A 16,197-nucleotide genomic window follows, 5' to 3' on the forward strand; every position below is an offset into this window, starting at 1 on the left:
CTCGGGAGGCTGAGCCAGGAGAATCGCTTGAACCTGGGAGGTGGAGATTGCAGTGAGCCAAGATTGCACCACTGCATTCCTGCCTGGGTAGACAGAGTGAGACTCTGCCTCAAAAAAAAAAAAAGTTTCCTGGCCCCCTCCAAAGGAAACCAGGCCATCTGGCTATGGTTCCCTGGTTCAGATTCGGGCAGGGGTGCTGGGCATGGGGCCAGACGTGGCTCTGGTCCTCAGGCACCCTGAGCCCCTTGAAGATCGAGGACCCAGCTGGGAGCTCAGGTGTCGGGGCCGCACCGTAGACGCGGCCGTTGATGCAGCACTTGTTGAAGGTCAAGATGTTCTGCGTGAGCGTGCCCGTCTTGTCCGAGAAGATGTATTCCACCTGGCCCAGGTGGTCGTTGAGGCTGGTGCTCCGGGCCTTGGCAGGCACGTCCTGCGGCTTGTAGTACATCTGCAAGTCCCAGTCGATGAAGACGCTGTTCCCCAGGTAGATGAACTCGGACCTGCAGAGGCACTCGGGGTCACGGTCAGCCCCGCCTGCTGTGTGCCATCCCCCATGCCTCCCCGTTCCGCGTTTGCACCGGGGACGCGGCCGGCGGGTACTCACAGGATGAACATGGACATCGGGATGGTGACGCTGAGCAGGATGAGGAAGCTCCAAAAGACGAAGAAGGACTCTGCGGCCACGCTGCTCCCATGCACCCCCGAGAGGTAGTAGTGGTGGTCTTTGAATTCTTTGACCGAGAAACCGAAGCCGAAGGCCAACACCAGGCAGACAAGCACCACGGAGATGAAGATCTGGAAGGCAGACGCGACAGGGTGGGTGAGGGGGGCGGGGGTCCCCCACTCTGCCATCAGGATGGGGTAAACACAAAGATAAGGCTGGGGCTGGGCACAGTGGCTCACGCCTGTAATCTCAGCACTTCAGGAGGCTAAGGCAGGCAGATGGCTTGATGTCAGGAGTTCAAGACCAGCCTGGGCGACAAAGTGAGACCTCATCTCGACGAAAAACTTGAAAAATAAATTAGTCAGGCATGGTGGCGCACACCCGTAGTCTCAGCTGCTCAGCAGGCTGAGGCTGAGGATCGCTTGAGCCCAGGAGGCTGCAGTGAGATATCATGGCGCCACTGCACTCCATCCTGGGCAATAGAGTGAGATAGAAAAACATTTTTTTTTAATTTTTTTTTTTTTTTTTTGAGACAGAGTCTCGCTCTCACTCCCAGGCTGGAGTGCAGTGGCGCGATCTTGGCTCACAGCAAGCTCCGCCTCCCGAGTTCATGCCATTCTCCTGCTTCAGCATCCCGAGTAGCTGGGACTACAGGCGCCCGCCACCACGCCCGGCTAATTTTTTGTATTTTTAGTAGAGACGGGGTTTCACCATGTTAGCCAGGATGGTCTCGATCTCCTGACCTCGTGATCCACCCGCCTCGGCCTCCCAAAGTGCTGGGATTACAGGTGTGAGCCACTGCACCCAGCCAAAAAACATTTATTTATTTTTATTTTTATTTATTTATTTATTGAGACAGAGTCTTGCTCAGTTGTCCAGGCTGGAGTGCAGTGGTGCAATCTCAGCTCACTGCAACCTCCACCTCCAGGGTTCAAGCGATTCTCCTGCCTCAGCCTCCCAAGTAGCTGGGATTACAGGTGTGAGCCACCACGCCCAGCTAATTTTTGATTTTCTGTAGAGACGGGGTTTCACCATGTTGTTCAGGCTGGTCTCGAACTCCCAACCTCAGGTGATTCACCCACCTCGGCCCCAGAACGTGCTGGGATTACAGGCATGAGCCATCTCACCCAGCCTAAAAATATATTTATTTTGGCCAGGCACGGTGGCTCATGCCTGTAATCCTAGCACTTTGGGAGGCTGAGGAGGGCGGATTGCTTGAGCTCAGGAGTTCGAGACCAGCCTGGGCAACATGGTAAAACTCCGTCTCTACTAAAATACAAAAAAATTAGCCAGGCGTGGCGGCGTGCACCTATAGTCCCAGCTACTCGAGAGGCTGAGGCAGGAGACTTGCTTGAACCCAGGAGGTAGAGGTTGCAGTGAGCCAAGATCACGCCACTGCACTCCGGCCTGGTGACAGAGCGAGACTCCATCTCTAAAAAATAAATAAATACATAATTATTATTATTTTATAAAACTTTTTTAAAAAATTACTTTAATGAAAAATTTTCTGGCCCAAAGACCTGCCCACAGGATCAGGCCGCACATTTTGCAGAAGAAGGAAACTGAGGCCTGGAAGATGACATCCCTGACCCTGCACTCCTCTGTGTTCCTGGGGCAGGGGCACTTGTTGGCAGCTCACCACAACCACCAGCTTGTTCATCAGGAGGTCCAGCTTGGTTCTCTTCAAATGGATCTTGCCACAGTTCTTCATAATTTTTGTGTCAAAACCTGCAAACATGTATCCATCTATCCCCCACCCACCCACCCATCCACCCCTCACCCACCCATCCACCCACCCATCCACCCCTCACCCACCCATCCACCCACCCATCCACCCCTCACCCACCCATCCACCCACCCATCCACCCCTCACCCACCCATCCACCCACCCATCCACCCCTCACCCACCCATCCACCCACCCATCCACCCCTCACCCACCCATCACTCACCCATCCACCCCTCACCCACCCATCACTCACCCATCCACCCACCCCCCGACTCATCCACCCACCTACCCATCCACCCCTCACCCACCCATCACTCACGCATCCACCCACCCCCCCACTCATCCACCCACCTACCCATCCACCCATCACTCACCCATCCACGCACCCCCCGCACTCATCCACCCACCCACCCATCCACCCATTACCCACTCATCCACCCACCCACCCAACACTCACCCATCCACCCACCCACCCATCCACCCCTCACCCACCCATCACTCACCCATCCACCCATCCACCCATCACCCACTCACTCATCCTCCCACCCACCCATCAAACACCCATCCACCCACCCCCCCACTCATCCACCCACCCACCCACCCATCCCCACATCCATCCACCCACCCACCCATCCCCATATCCATCCACCCACCCATCTGCCCATCTATTTGTCTATCCATCCATGCACTCATCCTCTCACACATCCATCCACCCACCTACCCACCCACCCATCCCCACATCCATCTACCACGCTCCCATCAGTACAGCTCCCACTCCAGGACCCTGGAGCAGCCGTACCAGCATAAATGACCAGTCCATAGCAGGTGTCTGTGTTGCGAATCCTGCAGCCTCGGAGGAGGAGGTTGCCAATGTCCAGGGAGTATTTCTTGTCATTCCATTCCAGGCACCCCACGAAGTGGTGCATCCGACTGTTAGGCGCCTCACACGTCACTGTGCCTGTGGGCGGCCAGGTGGTCAGTGGGTCAGTGGGCTCAGGCCCTCCTCCCCAGGTTCCCTGCACTGGGTGCAGGTGAGAACATTCCGGCCACCCTCACGAGCCCCTCTGTGCCCCAAACTTGCCCTATGGCGCCCCAGCACTGGGCTGCCTCAGGAAGGCTCCAAAGCCTTCCTGTCCCCACCTGGCCTCAGGGACTTTGGGCAGGCTGTTCCTTCCACGGGGACTCACACTTCCCTGATCCTCCAGCCAGATCAGCCCCTCCTAGCTCCTAGCTCCCTCTCTCGTGGTTCTGATCCCAGCAGGTGACGAGACATTTATTTGTGCAAAGCTATTATTAATGTCTGTGAACTCCATGAGAATTGGTGCCAGCCTCATCTCGGCCACACTCTGACCCCAGGGCACGGCCCAGCACCTGCATGCAGTAGGTGCTCAATAAATGTGTCAAGAGGGAAGAGGAGAAGGGACACCTGATCGATGAGCCTCCTTTTGGGTGCCAGAGCCTGTCCACCACCACCACCAGCCCCCCATTCACCAACACCCTGCAATGGCCTCACTTCATTGGAGAACTGCACAGACTGGCCCGGGGCAGCATTCAGTGTGGGTTAAAATGACAATGGGTCATGGTTGGGACCCCAGAAGAGAGACGGGCCACAGGGTTCCTGAAGGGTCCTCACCTGCCTCCCCATCGCGTCTTAGGGATGGGGAGCCTGACTGCATCCTGGATGTAGGAATCGGAGACGCTCATGGTGGGATGGCCAGAGGGCAGAGAACCACAGGGCAAGCCCACACCTCAGGCCACCTCTCTGAACCTCAGTGTCTTCCTCTGAAAAATGGGTCTATGCCCAGTGAGAATGCTGGGGCAGATGGACGAGGCCAGGGCCCACAAAAGCCTCCTTGCTCCGCCCGGGAGGAAATGCTAGAGGAAGAGTTGCTGCCTGTCTATGATTCTGTGTCCCAGTGGTGTTAAAGAAGGAAGCCGGCCAGGTGCGGTGGCTATGCCTGTCATCCCAGCAATTTCAGAGGCCGAGGCGGGTGGATCACCTGAGGTCAGGAGTTCGAGACCAGCCTCACCAACATGGTGAAACCCCGTCTCTACTGAAAATACAAAATTAGCTGGGCGTGGTGGCGGGCGCCTGGGATCCCAGCTGCTCGGGAGGCTGAGGCAGGAGAATCGCTTGAACCCGGGAGGCAGAGGTTGCCGTGAACCAAGATCGCGCCACTGCACTCCAGCCTGGGCAACAAGAGCGAGACTCTGTCTCAAAAAAAAAAAAAAGAAAGGAACCTTTAGCCAAGTTCTGGGACTGTCAGGGAAATTAGAGAGGATGGGTGTGGCCCCCTCCACCAGGGCTAAGCCTTTCCCCAGATATCACAGACAGATGGGGAAAACCTCTTTGGGTGTCAGGAGCAAGGAAAAGATTCTGTCCTCAAACCAATTAGAGTGACTCTCCTTCACAATAAGATAAGAAAACCAAACAAAACTGTACCCCTAGACTGGGCTGCAGCAAAGAGTAACTGTTTCCACATCACGTGTGAAACATCTCCAGGTGGAAAATAAGAAACCGTCAAGCAGGCCGGGTGTGGTGGCTCACACCTGTCACCCCAGAACTTTGTGAGGCCAAGGTGGGTGGATCACCTGAGGTGAGGAGTTCGAGACCAGCCTGACCAATATGATGAAACCCCGTCTCGGCCGGGTGTGGTGGCTCACGCCTGTAATCCCAACACTTTGGGAAGCCGAGGCGGGTGGATCACAAGGTCAGGAGATCGAGACCATCCTGGCTAACATGGTGAAACCCTGTCTCTACTAAAAATACAAAAAATTAGCCAGCCTGGTGGTGGGCGCCTGTAGTCCCAGCTACTCGGAAGGCTGAGGCAGGAGAATGGCGTGAACCCAGGAGGCGGAGCTTGCAGTGAGCCGAGATTGCGCCACTGCACTCCAGCCTGGGCAACAGAGTGAGACTCCGTCTCAAAAAAAAAAAGAAAAAAGAAACCCCGTCTCTATTAAAAATACAAAAATTAGCTGGGAGTGGTGGCGCGCACCTGTAATCCCAGCTACTCAGGAGGCTGAGGCAGGAGAAACGCTTGAACCTGGGAGGCAGAGGTTGCAGTGAGCCAAGATCGCACCACTGCACTCCAGCCTGGGAGACAAGAGCGAAACTCCGTCTCAAAAAAAGAAAAAGAAAAAGAAACAGCCAAGCATTGGAGGTGTCAGCACTCTGTTCTCAGAGGCCTTCCCACCACAGGAATTGCCAGCCCATGCACACAGGTGCCTTTTCAATGAAACAACCAAAGTGACTGTGTTATGGTTAAATTTTACACTTAATAGAATGTAGCACTTTATTTTTGGTTTTGACACAGGGGTCTCACTCTGTTGCCCAGGCTGAGTGCAGTGATGTGATCACAGCTCACTGCAACCTCAGCTTCCCTGAGCTCAAGCGAGCCTCCCACCTCAGCCTCCCAAGTAGCTGGGACCACCGGCACGTGCCACCACGCCCAGCTACTTGTTTTATTTTTGTAGAGATGGGGTCTCGTTATGTTGTCCAGGCTGGTCTTGAATTCCTGGGCTGAAGTGATTCTCCTGCCTCAGCCTCCCACAGTGCTGGGATTCCAGGCGTGAGCCACTGGGCCTGGCCAGCACCTTGTTTTAAAAACAGTAATAGCAACAACAAAATACCCTAACTTTTAACTTTTACAGATTCGAGGGACGTGACTCCCTGCTCAACGCCTCTCACCTTGAAAGGACGCCATCTTCTTTATAGTGGCCAGTTCTTTGTGGGTGACCATCAGGGCCTGTCTGAACTTCAAGTTGGTCTCCCTGGTGACGAGGAGAGGAGGGAGGTGAAAGTGGAGTTGATCCCTTCTGGAGTCACTCAAACGTTTTCACTGAGCACCTACTAGTTCGCCAGCTGCCGGTCGGATGGCTGAGGCCCAGAGAGGGAGAAGGCCTTGCCCAAGGCCACACAGCACATTTGCAAAGTGCTGAGGCCAGGGCCTAGGGCCTCCTGCCCGTATGCACACAATGGAAACAATGGGGAGGGTAGGTGTCTTCTTCCCCTCAGTGCCTGGCAGCAGCCACGCCCCAGACACTCATGGGGTGAGTGACCAAAGTCTCTGAGCGACCTTGGCTGGCCGCCTTCTTGGTGACTGGGGAAGGGGGCTCCTCCGGGCCATGCTCCCCACCCCCCAGGGTCCCCAGCGATGCCACAGCTCCTCACCCGTCAATGTCCACCGTCTCCACATAGCACAGGCTGCTGGGCTCCGTGCTGGCCAGCAAGAGCATGTCGGCCTGGGGTGGAGTGGGGGGCAGCGTTGCAAGAGGGGATGCAGGACAAATTGGGGGCGCGGCAGCCCTCCCCACCCTGGGAGGGGCGCTCTCGGTGAGGGGGCGCGTGGTTCTGGGACCTCGGGGTCAACCCCAGCTCACTGGGACGATGTTGTCCTTGCGGAGACAGACCACATCCCCCACGCACAGATCCTGCCATTTCTTCTGCTTGAAGCTGCGGGGAGAGGGGGTTGTGAAGGAGGCCCCTCCCTCTGCCGACCCTCCCCACACCGGGAGACCAGAGGCACGGGATGACGGGGGGCCCGCAGCTGCAGTCCCCACCTCCGGGCCTTTGCCCCCTCAGGAAGCCTTCCCCGGGCTCCCACCCCACTCCCCGCGGGTCCACGCTCCCACCCAGTGACCTCCAGGGTCCTGCACCCACGTCCTCTTCAGACTTTCCTTGTCCTCCCCATCGCCCGAGCCCTAAGCTCCGCAAGGGTTCGCCATCAGGGCCTCGGCCTCTGTCCTCATCCCGGCCAAACGCCTAATGAATGCAGGCCCGGTTCCTGTCGGACTCAACCAGCCAGGAGATCGGGGAGCACGGAAGGTGATGGACACTTGCCGAGGCCGATGACCCTGCTGGGCTGGAGCCCCCGTGTCCCCGCGGATCCCCAGCTGCAGCCCCAGCCTCACCTCTTCCCCATCAGAATCTGGCAGGGTCTGTTGTTGATGGCTTTGTCACTCTTGTGTCTCCCCTGGGCCAGGAGGGAAAGGATCAGAGAGACCGTCCAGCCTCTCCTGCCCCCGCCCAGGCCGCTGCCGCGCCACAGCCCAGCAGTGCCCGCCCGCAACACGGGGTCCCTGTCCGCTGGCCCCACGCCACGTTGCGTCTGCTCAGGGATCCCGGACGTGGGGGCCACTGGACCCACTGCTATTGGCGGGGAGAAGACAGGCGTGCTGCCCACCACCTAGTGTGCCTGCCAGACCACCCCCCCACCAAAGCTCAATGGCCCCAAAACCACGCACCGACAGAACCAACGCCACCAGCGGCACCTGCCCAATGTGGGTGCTAGCGGATAAGGACAATATAGCCCCAGCAGCTGAGGCTCCCAGGCCCACGTTCCCCTAATGCTCCAGGAAGCCCAGCCCTCCTCCCACTCTCACCCAGGGATCAAGAGACCCCCCCTACCGGCCCCGCTCCCTCCCCCAGGCAGCTGCATCCAACAGCACTCACCATGTCGTCCACCAGGTCCCGGGTGGCACGGATGAAGAGGAGGCAGACCATAGGGGTACTGAGCGAGCACCAGGGCAGCGTGGAGATGTCGGGAATGCTCTGACGTGAGGGGGCCACAGGAAGGGTCACACCAGCCCACTCCCCCGTCCCCTGCCCTTCCACCGAGCCGACCTAGCCCCACACTCGACACCACGTGACACATCTGCTGGCCACCTTGACCGGGATCCAGCCATCTCCCGCAACCCCCAGCCCTCGGGACAAACCCCCCGGCATCCCTCCACCTGCCTGGAACTTCTCCCACACGCCTCGTCTCCCCAGCAAACTCCTCTTCTCCCGTCCAAGCCCAGCTCCCACGGTGCCTTCTCCAGGGAGCCTCCCCCAGCCCCAAGCTTGGCCGCCACTGCTCCCCCTCCCTCCTGTGTCCCTGCTTCCCCAGGTCACCCTGCAGGTGTGAGCTCCACCACCCCCCACCCTGGCAACCGGCCAGTGGCCTGCACACAGTAGGTACTCCATTAATGCTGAATGACTCGATGGACAAAAGGAGGACCTCTCCGTCCAGAACAGAAATGAGATGTTGGGTGAGAGTGGGTGCTCTGAAAACAGCACCCCCGGCCGGATGCCGGCCCCACGCTGGCCTGGACCACCCAGGTACCAGGAAGTGGCTCCGCAGGTCCTGAGAGCATGCTCTGGGCTCCTCCTTCCCCCTCGCCTCTGAGGTCGGCTAGGAGGGCGGGGGCCAGGGGAGCTGCGTGGCCGAGGCCGTTTAGGCTGGGGAACAGCTATGCCTCCCGATGCCCAGCCCTGCCCAGCAGGAACCAGCGGGGCGTGGAGAGGGTGCCGTCATCAGACCTGGAGGGTGCATCCATCCACCTTCGTCATTCAACACGTATTGAGCGCCTCTTGTGTGCCAGGCCCTGGGCAGGGTAGTAGGGACTCAGCGCTGAGGGTCCCAGTCCGTGGGGAGTGGGACGTGAACCCACCCATCACACAGACAAACACATCGATGCTGCCAGGTGGCTGGGGGGGACTTCCTTGAGGAGGCAACGCGCCTCACCTGCAGGATGATGATGAGGAGGAAGAACAGGTTGGACACGCGGTGGAACTGCTCGTACAGGTTCAGCGGCAGGAACGAGAAGAAGTTGTACTTGGCCGTGCGGATGACGTTGGTCTGGAACGAGAGCCGCGGGCTGCCTGGCAGGGGGGTGCCGTCCAGGCCAGGGGATGGGGATGCCCGAGGCCAGACCTGCCTCACTTGGCCTCGCCCAGCATCCTCTGGGCTATGGGACACCATTCATTAAGCATCTACTGAGCCAGCAGTTACTGAGCACCTGCTGAATGCAAGGCCTCAGGGCAGCATTTACTGAGCACCTGCTGAATGCAAGGCCTCAGGGCAGCATTTACTGAGCACCTGCTGAATGCAAGGCCTCAGGCCAGCGTTTACTGAGCACCTGCTGAATGCAAGGCCTCAGGCCAGCATTTACTGAGCACCTGCTGAATGCAAGGCCTCAGGCCAGCATTTACTGAGCACCTGCTCAGTAATGTAAAAGCCCGGAGCCAGCATTAATCAAGCTTCTACTGAGTGCAAAGACTCATGGAGCTGTGACCAGCATTTCCCAAAGCAAGACACCCAAGAGGATTTCAGGTAGGGCCGCGATGGACACATTGTACTTTCAGGTTGGGTATTAACTGACCCTCACGTGCACTGGGACAGGGCAAATGAGACACACAGAACTCTTGTGCCAAACCAGTGATTTGGTTAGGATGGGCGGTTCGGTCCTCGAGATGAAAATAAAAATATCGGCCAGACATGGTGGCTCACCCCTGTAATCCCAGCATTTCGGGAGGTCAAGGTGGGTGGATCACTTGAGGTCAGGAGTTCCAGACCAGCCTGGCCAACATGACAAAACCCCATCTCTAATAAAGATGCAAAAAATTAGCCGGGCGTGGTGGTGGGTGCCTGTAATCCCAGCTACTTGGGAGTCTCAGGCAGGAGAATCACTTGAACCCGGGAGGCGGAGGTTGCAGTGAGCCGAGATCTCGCCACTGCATTCCAGCCTGGGCGACAGAGCGAGACTCCATCTTAAAACAAAACAGAAAAAAGAAAAAAGAGGCTGGGCGCAGTGGCTTACGCCTGTAATCCCAGCACTTTGGGAGGCCGAGGTGGGTGGATCACCTGAGATCAGGAGTTCGAGACCAGCCTGGCCAACATGGTGAAACTGTCTCTACTAAAAATACAAAAATTAGTCAGGCGTGGTGGTGCATGCCTGTAATCCCAGCTACTTGGGAGGCTGAGGCAGGAGAATTGTTTGAACCCCGGAGGTGGAGGTTGCAGTGAGCCGAGATGTCGCCACTGCACTCCAGCCTGGGCAACAGAGGGAGACTCTGTCTCAAAAAAAAAAAAGAAAAAGAAAACGAAAACCAAAAAAAGAAAACTATCGAGCAAATACAAGCAGAGGCAGGACTCAGGAGGAGCAAAAAATAGATTCCCCGAGGGTACCACGGCAGCTCCTCTGGGGCGGGGAGGCGCGGGAGGGGCCGCCCACCTTGTATTTCTTCCTCTGCCAGCACAGGATCACCTTCTCCTTGAACTGCCCGTTGTAGGCGCGGTTGTTGGCCTGGACCTTCCAGGTGAATGCTGCAGCAAGAGAGCCGGGCGTCGCTGGAGCTCGAGGCCCAGGACAAACACCCCTAATGACCGCCCGGAGGAGGGCTAATGGGGCCCGTGGGACCCAGGCACCGGGGAGGCCCGAGATGTCGGAGCCCGTAAACAGACAGTCGGGCAGCAGGCACCACCTGGGGACCTACCAGACCCCTGCCCATAGTTGGCGCCGGCACAAGTGGATTCCGAGAGTGGCCACCCACACCCCCCAGCCAGGGGCCTGTCCTGAGATGCAGAGAACAGGCCCTGGGAGACCGTTCAGGCCTATACATTTTACAGAGGGGGGTAAACTGAGGCTCGGTGATGGGCTCTTGGGTGTCCAAGGCCATACATCCAGCTGGCGGCCCAGATCTTTCTGGGCATGCAGCCCCCAAATCCTGAGCCAAATCCCCCAAACCCAGTCAGTACTAGGGCTGGAGACTACTAGAAACCAAATGAGAATCCTAGGCAAGGCCTGACGTGCAGGTCTGGGGGCCCCAGCCCGTCTCAGCCTCAGCCCTGCACTTTTTTCTTTTTTTTGAGATGGAGTCTCGCTCTGTCACCCAGGCTGGAGTGCAGTAGCACAATCGCGGCTCACTGCAACCTCCACCTCCTGGGTTCAAGTGATTCTCCTGTCTCAGCCTCCCAAGTAGCTGGAATTACAGGCATACGCCACCACGCCCAGCTAATCTTCGTACTTTTAGTAGAAACGGGGTTTCTCCATGTTGCCCAGGCTCTCGAACCCCTGACCTCAAGTGATCCACCCGCCTCAGCCTCCCAAAGTGCCAGGATTACAGGCGAGAGCCACCGCGCCTGGCCAGCCCTGAACCTCGTAATCCCTCCCACCTGCACCGCCCCCTCCGCCCAGGATCAGCACCTGAGTTCCTGTCCTCATCTTGGAGATCTTCTCTCTGGCCGAGGCTGCCCATGCTGGTGGGGCTGTGGGAGAGAAGGGCCCCGGGTCACAGCAGTGATCCCAGCCCTTGCTGGGCACCACTCGGTCTTCAAGGAGCTCACAGCCTAGGGGCCGACCCTCTCAAATGCCACCTCCCACACTCATCTGCAGCCTCCCCCCCAGGCTCTGAATGTCCAGCCATAGGCTGTGTGTCTTGCCTTGGACATCCTGAGACTCAGAGGACCCCAAGATGATCCTCAAACCTGCAACAGCCCATCTGCCAGTGTCCCCCGTCAGCCACCCTGGTCGCCTCCCGCCAGTACAGCCTAGAAGGACTCTACCGCCAGCCATGCCAGCCTCTGGCCATGCCAGCCTCCGGCCACTGCTCCCCACACCTCGCTTTTCCTGAAAGGACCACTCTCACCTCCTCCTGGTTTCACTGACGGCCTCCTGCCCCTCTCCCCATGTGGCACCAGCTTAGGGGCTCAGTCGTCTGTTCACTGACTGAATGGGACCCCCGGGCTATATGTTATATCTCAAAACACAGCATGAGGGTCAGGCATGGCCACTCCCCTCCTCACCCCCCCAGGCTGGGCAGCAAACTCTGATGGGGGCGATGGAGGCAGACGGACATCGTCAGAAGATCCTGGAATCTTCTCCACTAGCAGGTTCAGGAATGTGGGTCTGGCTCTAGCCCTGCACCGGGGGCCCTGGTTTGGCCCCCTATGAGGATGGGCAAACCACCCCTAGACGCCAGCAACTGGCCCCCCACCTGCCAGCTCTCTAGCAGTGCCCTCCCCGCCAAGCCCCTGCCCCTGTGTTCCGGCCACCCGATGCACCCGTCCTCACCCTTCTGGTCTCCATTCATACTTCCTAGCCCGGCCAGGCTGGGCCTTGTGCCTCCTCTCGGGTGCCCCTCTGCCTGGGGAGTCTCCCATCCCAGCTCTGATCACCGTCTCACCTCCGCGGATGCCAGCAGGACCTGAGCCTTCCTGAGTCACGTCTGAGTCACCCGTGTCCCCAGGTCCTGGTGGGGCAGGGCTTGGCTCAGGGCCAGCTCTGGTGCTCCTGGGAGTCTGAGCGGGGCCAGTGCCCATTCACCGCATGAGGAAAAGGGAGGTTCAGGGCGAAGAGGGGTTTAGGCTGTGGGACGGGGGAGAGGTGGGGGAGACCCCCGTGGGGGCAGACTGGGGATTGGAGAGCTGGAGAGAATGCTCAAATGGCCAGAATCCACTCGAAGTGTATCTGGGGGGCAGAAACAGACACGGACACAGCGCTGGCTTCCTGCCCCCTCACTAACTGGGATGCCCCATTACTCGGAAGCCCCCCACCCCGTCTTCCCGCAGCCGCAGAGGCACAGGACCGCCCTGGACAGGGCTCCAGAGTCCAGGGCTGTCTGCACCCGCCCCGGGGCCCCGACCGCGCGAACCTCTAGGGGCGCGCTCTCCACCCCCGCCGCCACGACCCCAGCTCTCAGCCTGGGTGGAGCCCAGAGAGGGTGCGCGGGCTCCCGGGGACGCACAGCAGTGGGAGCACCCGCCGCTCACCGGCGCAGGAGAGGCAGGGAGGGGCAGGCCGCGGGCGTCCAGGGCGGCGGACGTGGTGGAACCGTTAGCCCGGTGCCAACGGTCCTGAAACGGGGGGCGGGGTCTCGGGGCGGGGCCTCGGGGCCCGGCCAAGGCGAAGGTGGAGCCAGTTCGGAGCCCGGAAGGGGGCCGAGGGCGGGGCCTGGAGGGGTGGGTGGGGCCAAGGCGCAGAAGGGGCGGGGCCTCGAGGGTGGGGCCGAGCGGAGCACGGCCGAGCAGGATCGGGGCCAGGCCTCAGGGACGTGGTCACGGCAGAAGGGCGGGGCCTCGCAGAGCCTCGCAGAACAGGCGAGGATAGAAGACGCTCGGGAGCAGTGCCTGGGTCTGGGGAGGGGCCGGGACTTTTGGGAAGGGACTAGAAGGAAGGCGAGGCCGAGCGGGGTCTCGCTGAGCAAAGTCAGAGTAGGGGCGGGGCCAGGACTCAGGGGCTTGGCCAGAGCGGGAAGCGGGGTTGAGCATGGCCTTGCGGAGCAGTGTTATGGTAGGGGCGGGGCTGGGATCCGGAGCCGTTACAAAGGAGGAAGGCGGGGCCGAACGGGGGTGTCGCTGAGCAGAGTCAGAGTAGGGGCGGGGCCAGGACCCGGAGCGTGGCCAAAGAGGGAGGCGGGGCTGAGCATGGCCTTGCAAAGCAGGGTCAAGGTAGGGGCGGGGCTGGGATCGGGGGCGTGACAAAGGAGGAAGGCGGGGCCGCGCAGAGCAGGGTCAGGGTAGGAGGGCGCTCAGGGTGGGTCCAGGACAGAAGGCAGGGCCTTGGGAGGGCCTTAGGGAGCAGTGCCAGTGCAGGGGCGGAGCCTGAAAGGGAAGAGGGTGTCAGGGCAGGGCCGGGCCGGGCTTGGTCAGGGAGCAGAAAGAACCTGCACCGCAGGGCGGGGTTGGAAGGGTTCTTGGAAAGGTGGGCCTGGGTCAGGTCGGAATGGGCCTTGCAGACCTGACGGGGCTGAGGCTGGTGCGGCCAGCGTGGCAGAGTGCAGGAGGAAGGACCACAGGTAACGGCGGTTATGTAAGTCATGTCTGATCCGTGTCCTGGGTTCGTTCATTCATCCCATACACGTTCAACGAGCGCCTCCTAGGCGCAGATGCAGGGCTGAGCACCAGGCTGGGGAGAGGCGGTTATAGCCATTGAGACCACCCTAAGGCCAAGAGGAAGCCCGCAGGGTTCTTTCCAGCAGGTGGCAGGGGCTCAGGGATCCTTACTGAAGAAGTGGCAGGGGTGAGTTCAGCGACGAGGCTAGGGCGGGTCCAGGCCAGCGATAGGGCCTGGAGCCAGGGTCAGAAAGTGTGTGCGGAGGGGCTGCTGAAGATGAAATGCCCCCAAGAGTGAGGCTACCTGGGGTGAGGGCCCAAAGGGAGAGGCAAACATGGGTGGAGGGGGATAGGGAGGCCACCTCCCCCATCAAAGCGGCAACCACCTGAGGGCTCTCGGTGATCACAAACCCTCTTTCTTTGGAAGCCCAAATTGGAAGCCTGCTTGGCCCTGGAGGCTGCCAGGGAACCTCTCTTTTTTTAGAGACAGAGTCTCACTGTGTCACCCAGGCTGGAGTGCAGTGGTGCGATCAGAGCTCACTGCAGCCTCCACCTCCTGGGCTCAAGCGATCCTCCTGCCTCAGCCTCCAGAGTAGCTGGGACCACAAGCAGGCAGGCAGGCCACTGTGTTTGACTTCTCTCCTTTCATTCCTTCAACACTTCCCCTGTGCTTGCTTGCTCAGTGGTTATGAAAAAAAGCCAGGGCTGGGGGTTTGAACACACTGTTCTCATAAACTTTAGAAGAGACCTGGTTGGGTGCAGCTGTGAGGACCAGATTCCCCCACCCCAGCCTTCGCAGGAGGCACTATCTGGGGGCAGAAGCTTCCCCAGGGCACTTGTGCAAAGGCCCTGAAGCCTCCAGTGGCAACAGGTGGCTTCACAAGCTGAAGGGAGTCCCTGGGGGCTGAAGCCAGGGCTGGCCAACCTCGGGACCCCCCGTGGGCTATGTCCTGAGGCACCAGGTGCGTTCTGGGAAGGGGGAGGCAGACATCACATGGGAATGCACAGAAACAGAGCGAATACACGCCTGCGCCATTTATTTAGAACACAGAGCCGGGCACAGTGGCTCATGCCTGTAATCCCAACACTTTGGGAGGCCGAGGCGGGTGGATCACTTGAGGTCAGGAGTTCGAGACCAGCTTGGCCAACGTGGTGAAACCCCATCTCTACTAAAAATACGAAATTAGCCAGGTGTGATGGCACGGCCATAATCTCAGCTACTCGGCAGACAGAGGTTGCAGCAAGCTGAGACTGGGTGACAAAGCGAGACTGTGTCTCAAAAATAAAGAAGAAAAAGAGAACTCCTTTACAGAAGAGGTGGGAGAGTCCCTAGTCACAAGAACAGCCCTCGAGGGCGGAGGGGCCTGGCCTAACCACGGTGCCCCAGGAGGGCCCTGGAGAGATGCAGAGCCCAGAACCGGGAAGGGAGCCTTGGGATGGAGTCCTCTGGGGAGGGCCCTGGAGAGACGCAGAGCCCAGAACCGGGAAGGGAGCCTTGGGATGGAGTCCTCTGGGGAGGGCCCCCACGTCCTCATCCCGGGACCTGCGCCCTTGGCCTTGCCCTTCAGCAGAAGCCCAAGACCAGGGTGGCAGGAAACCGACTCCAGGCAACCTGCCCCCAGCTGCTGGGTCCTTCCCGCAAGGCTCATCACTTTTTCTACTTGAGGTCAATAGAAAGTGGGGCCTAAACACCCCTGGGCCTCCCATTCCCAAATGGGGTCCCGATGCAACCACAGTTGCCCGAGACGTGCGTGCACTACACAATGTGTGGCGTTTCCTGGCAAGGGCCGGAGCAGCTTTCCGTGTCTGCACTCCATCCTTTGACGGGCAACACGCAGCAGCTCCCAGTCTCTTTAACCCCCTCTCGCCATCTGTGTGCAGTCCTTATCTCTGGGCAGGGCAGAGAGGGAAGCCAGCTCTGTGCACAGGGCCCAGCTCCACACAGGGCTGGGGACACCACCCGCTGTCCGAGAGGCACTAGAAGCTGCAGGATGGTGGCCCATGATCTGGGGCTGGAACTGGGACCCCACAGCAGGTGTGGCCCAGCCCCGGGGGAGCCAGCCCTGGGCCAGCTTTTGTGAGGGAAAGTTTCACTGCTCTGTTTTCTCTGCGTTGATGGGAAGAGAATCGGTCCCGGCTGCAGGGACAGTGGCCTCCCCGGGACACATGCAGAGGCCTCACCAGGCACCAAGACCAAGACCACCACAAAATC

General features: G+C 59.4%; 1 protein-coding gene across 9 annotated transcripts in view; it reads right to left on the reverse strand.

The window, feature by feature from the left end:
• ATP8B3 (ATPase phospholipid transporting 8B3) overlaps nt 1-13,592 on the reverse strand; it is a 31,344-nt gene extending 17,752 nt beyond the window's left edge. For 2 of the 9 annotated variants that reach the window (XM_055103300.2, XM_055103298.2), the window contains exons 1-14: nt 12,806-13,056; nt 12,226-12,403; nt 11,359-11,420; nt 10,387-10,478; nt 8,898-9,011; nt 7,844-7,942; nt 7,303-7,364; nt 6,772-6,844; nt 6,563-6,633; nt 6,080-6,162; nt 3,191-3,349; nt 2,304-2,392; nt 605-795; nt 292-500 (exon numbers count right to left, since the gene is read on the reverse strand). In XM_055103300.2, coding sequence (XP_054959275.2) covers nt 292-500; nt 605-795; nt 2,304-2,392; nt 3,191-3,349; nt 6,080-6,162; nt 6,563-6,633; nt 6,772-6,844; nt 7,303-7,364; nt 7,844-7,942; nt 8,898-9,011; nt 10,387-10,478; nt 11,359-11,420; nt 12,226-12,314 — 1,393 coding nt within the window. In that variant the 5' untranslated portion in view covers nt 12,315-12,403; nt 12,806-13,056. Of the gene's footprint in view, nt 1-291; nt 501-604; nt 796-2,303; nt 2,393-3,190; nt 3,350-6,079; nt 6,163-6,562; nt 6,634-6,771; nt 6,845-7,302; nt 7,365-7,843; nt 7,943-8,897; nt 9,012-10,386; nt 10,479-11,358; nt 11,421-12,225; nt 12,622-12,805 lie in introns of those variants that run through there. The other 7 variants (XM_055103296.2, XM_034945328.3, XM_055103299.2 and 4 more) reach the window with 6 other exon arrangements.
• Between the last annotated feature and the right edge of the window lie 2,605 nt (nt 13,593-16,197).

Source organism: Pan paniscus, chromosome 20 (assembly GCF_029289425.2).
Source record: "Pan paniscus chromosome 20, NHGRI_mPanPan1-v2.0_pri, whole genome shotgun sequence".
NCBI lineage: Eukaryota > Metazoa > Chordata > Mammalia > Primates > Hominidae > Pan > Pan paniscus.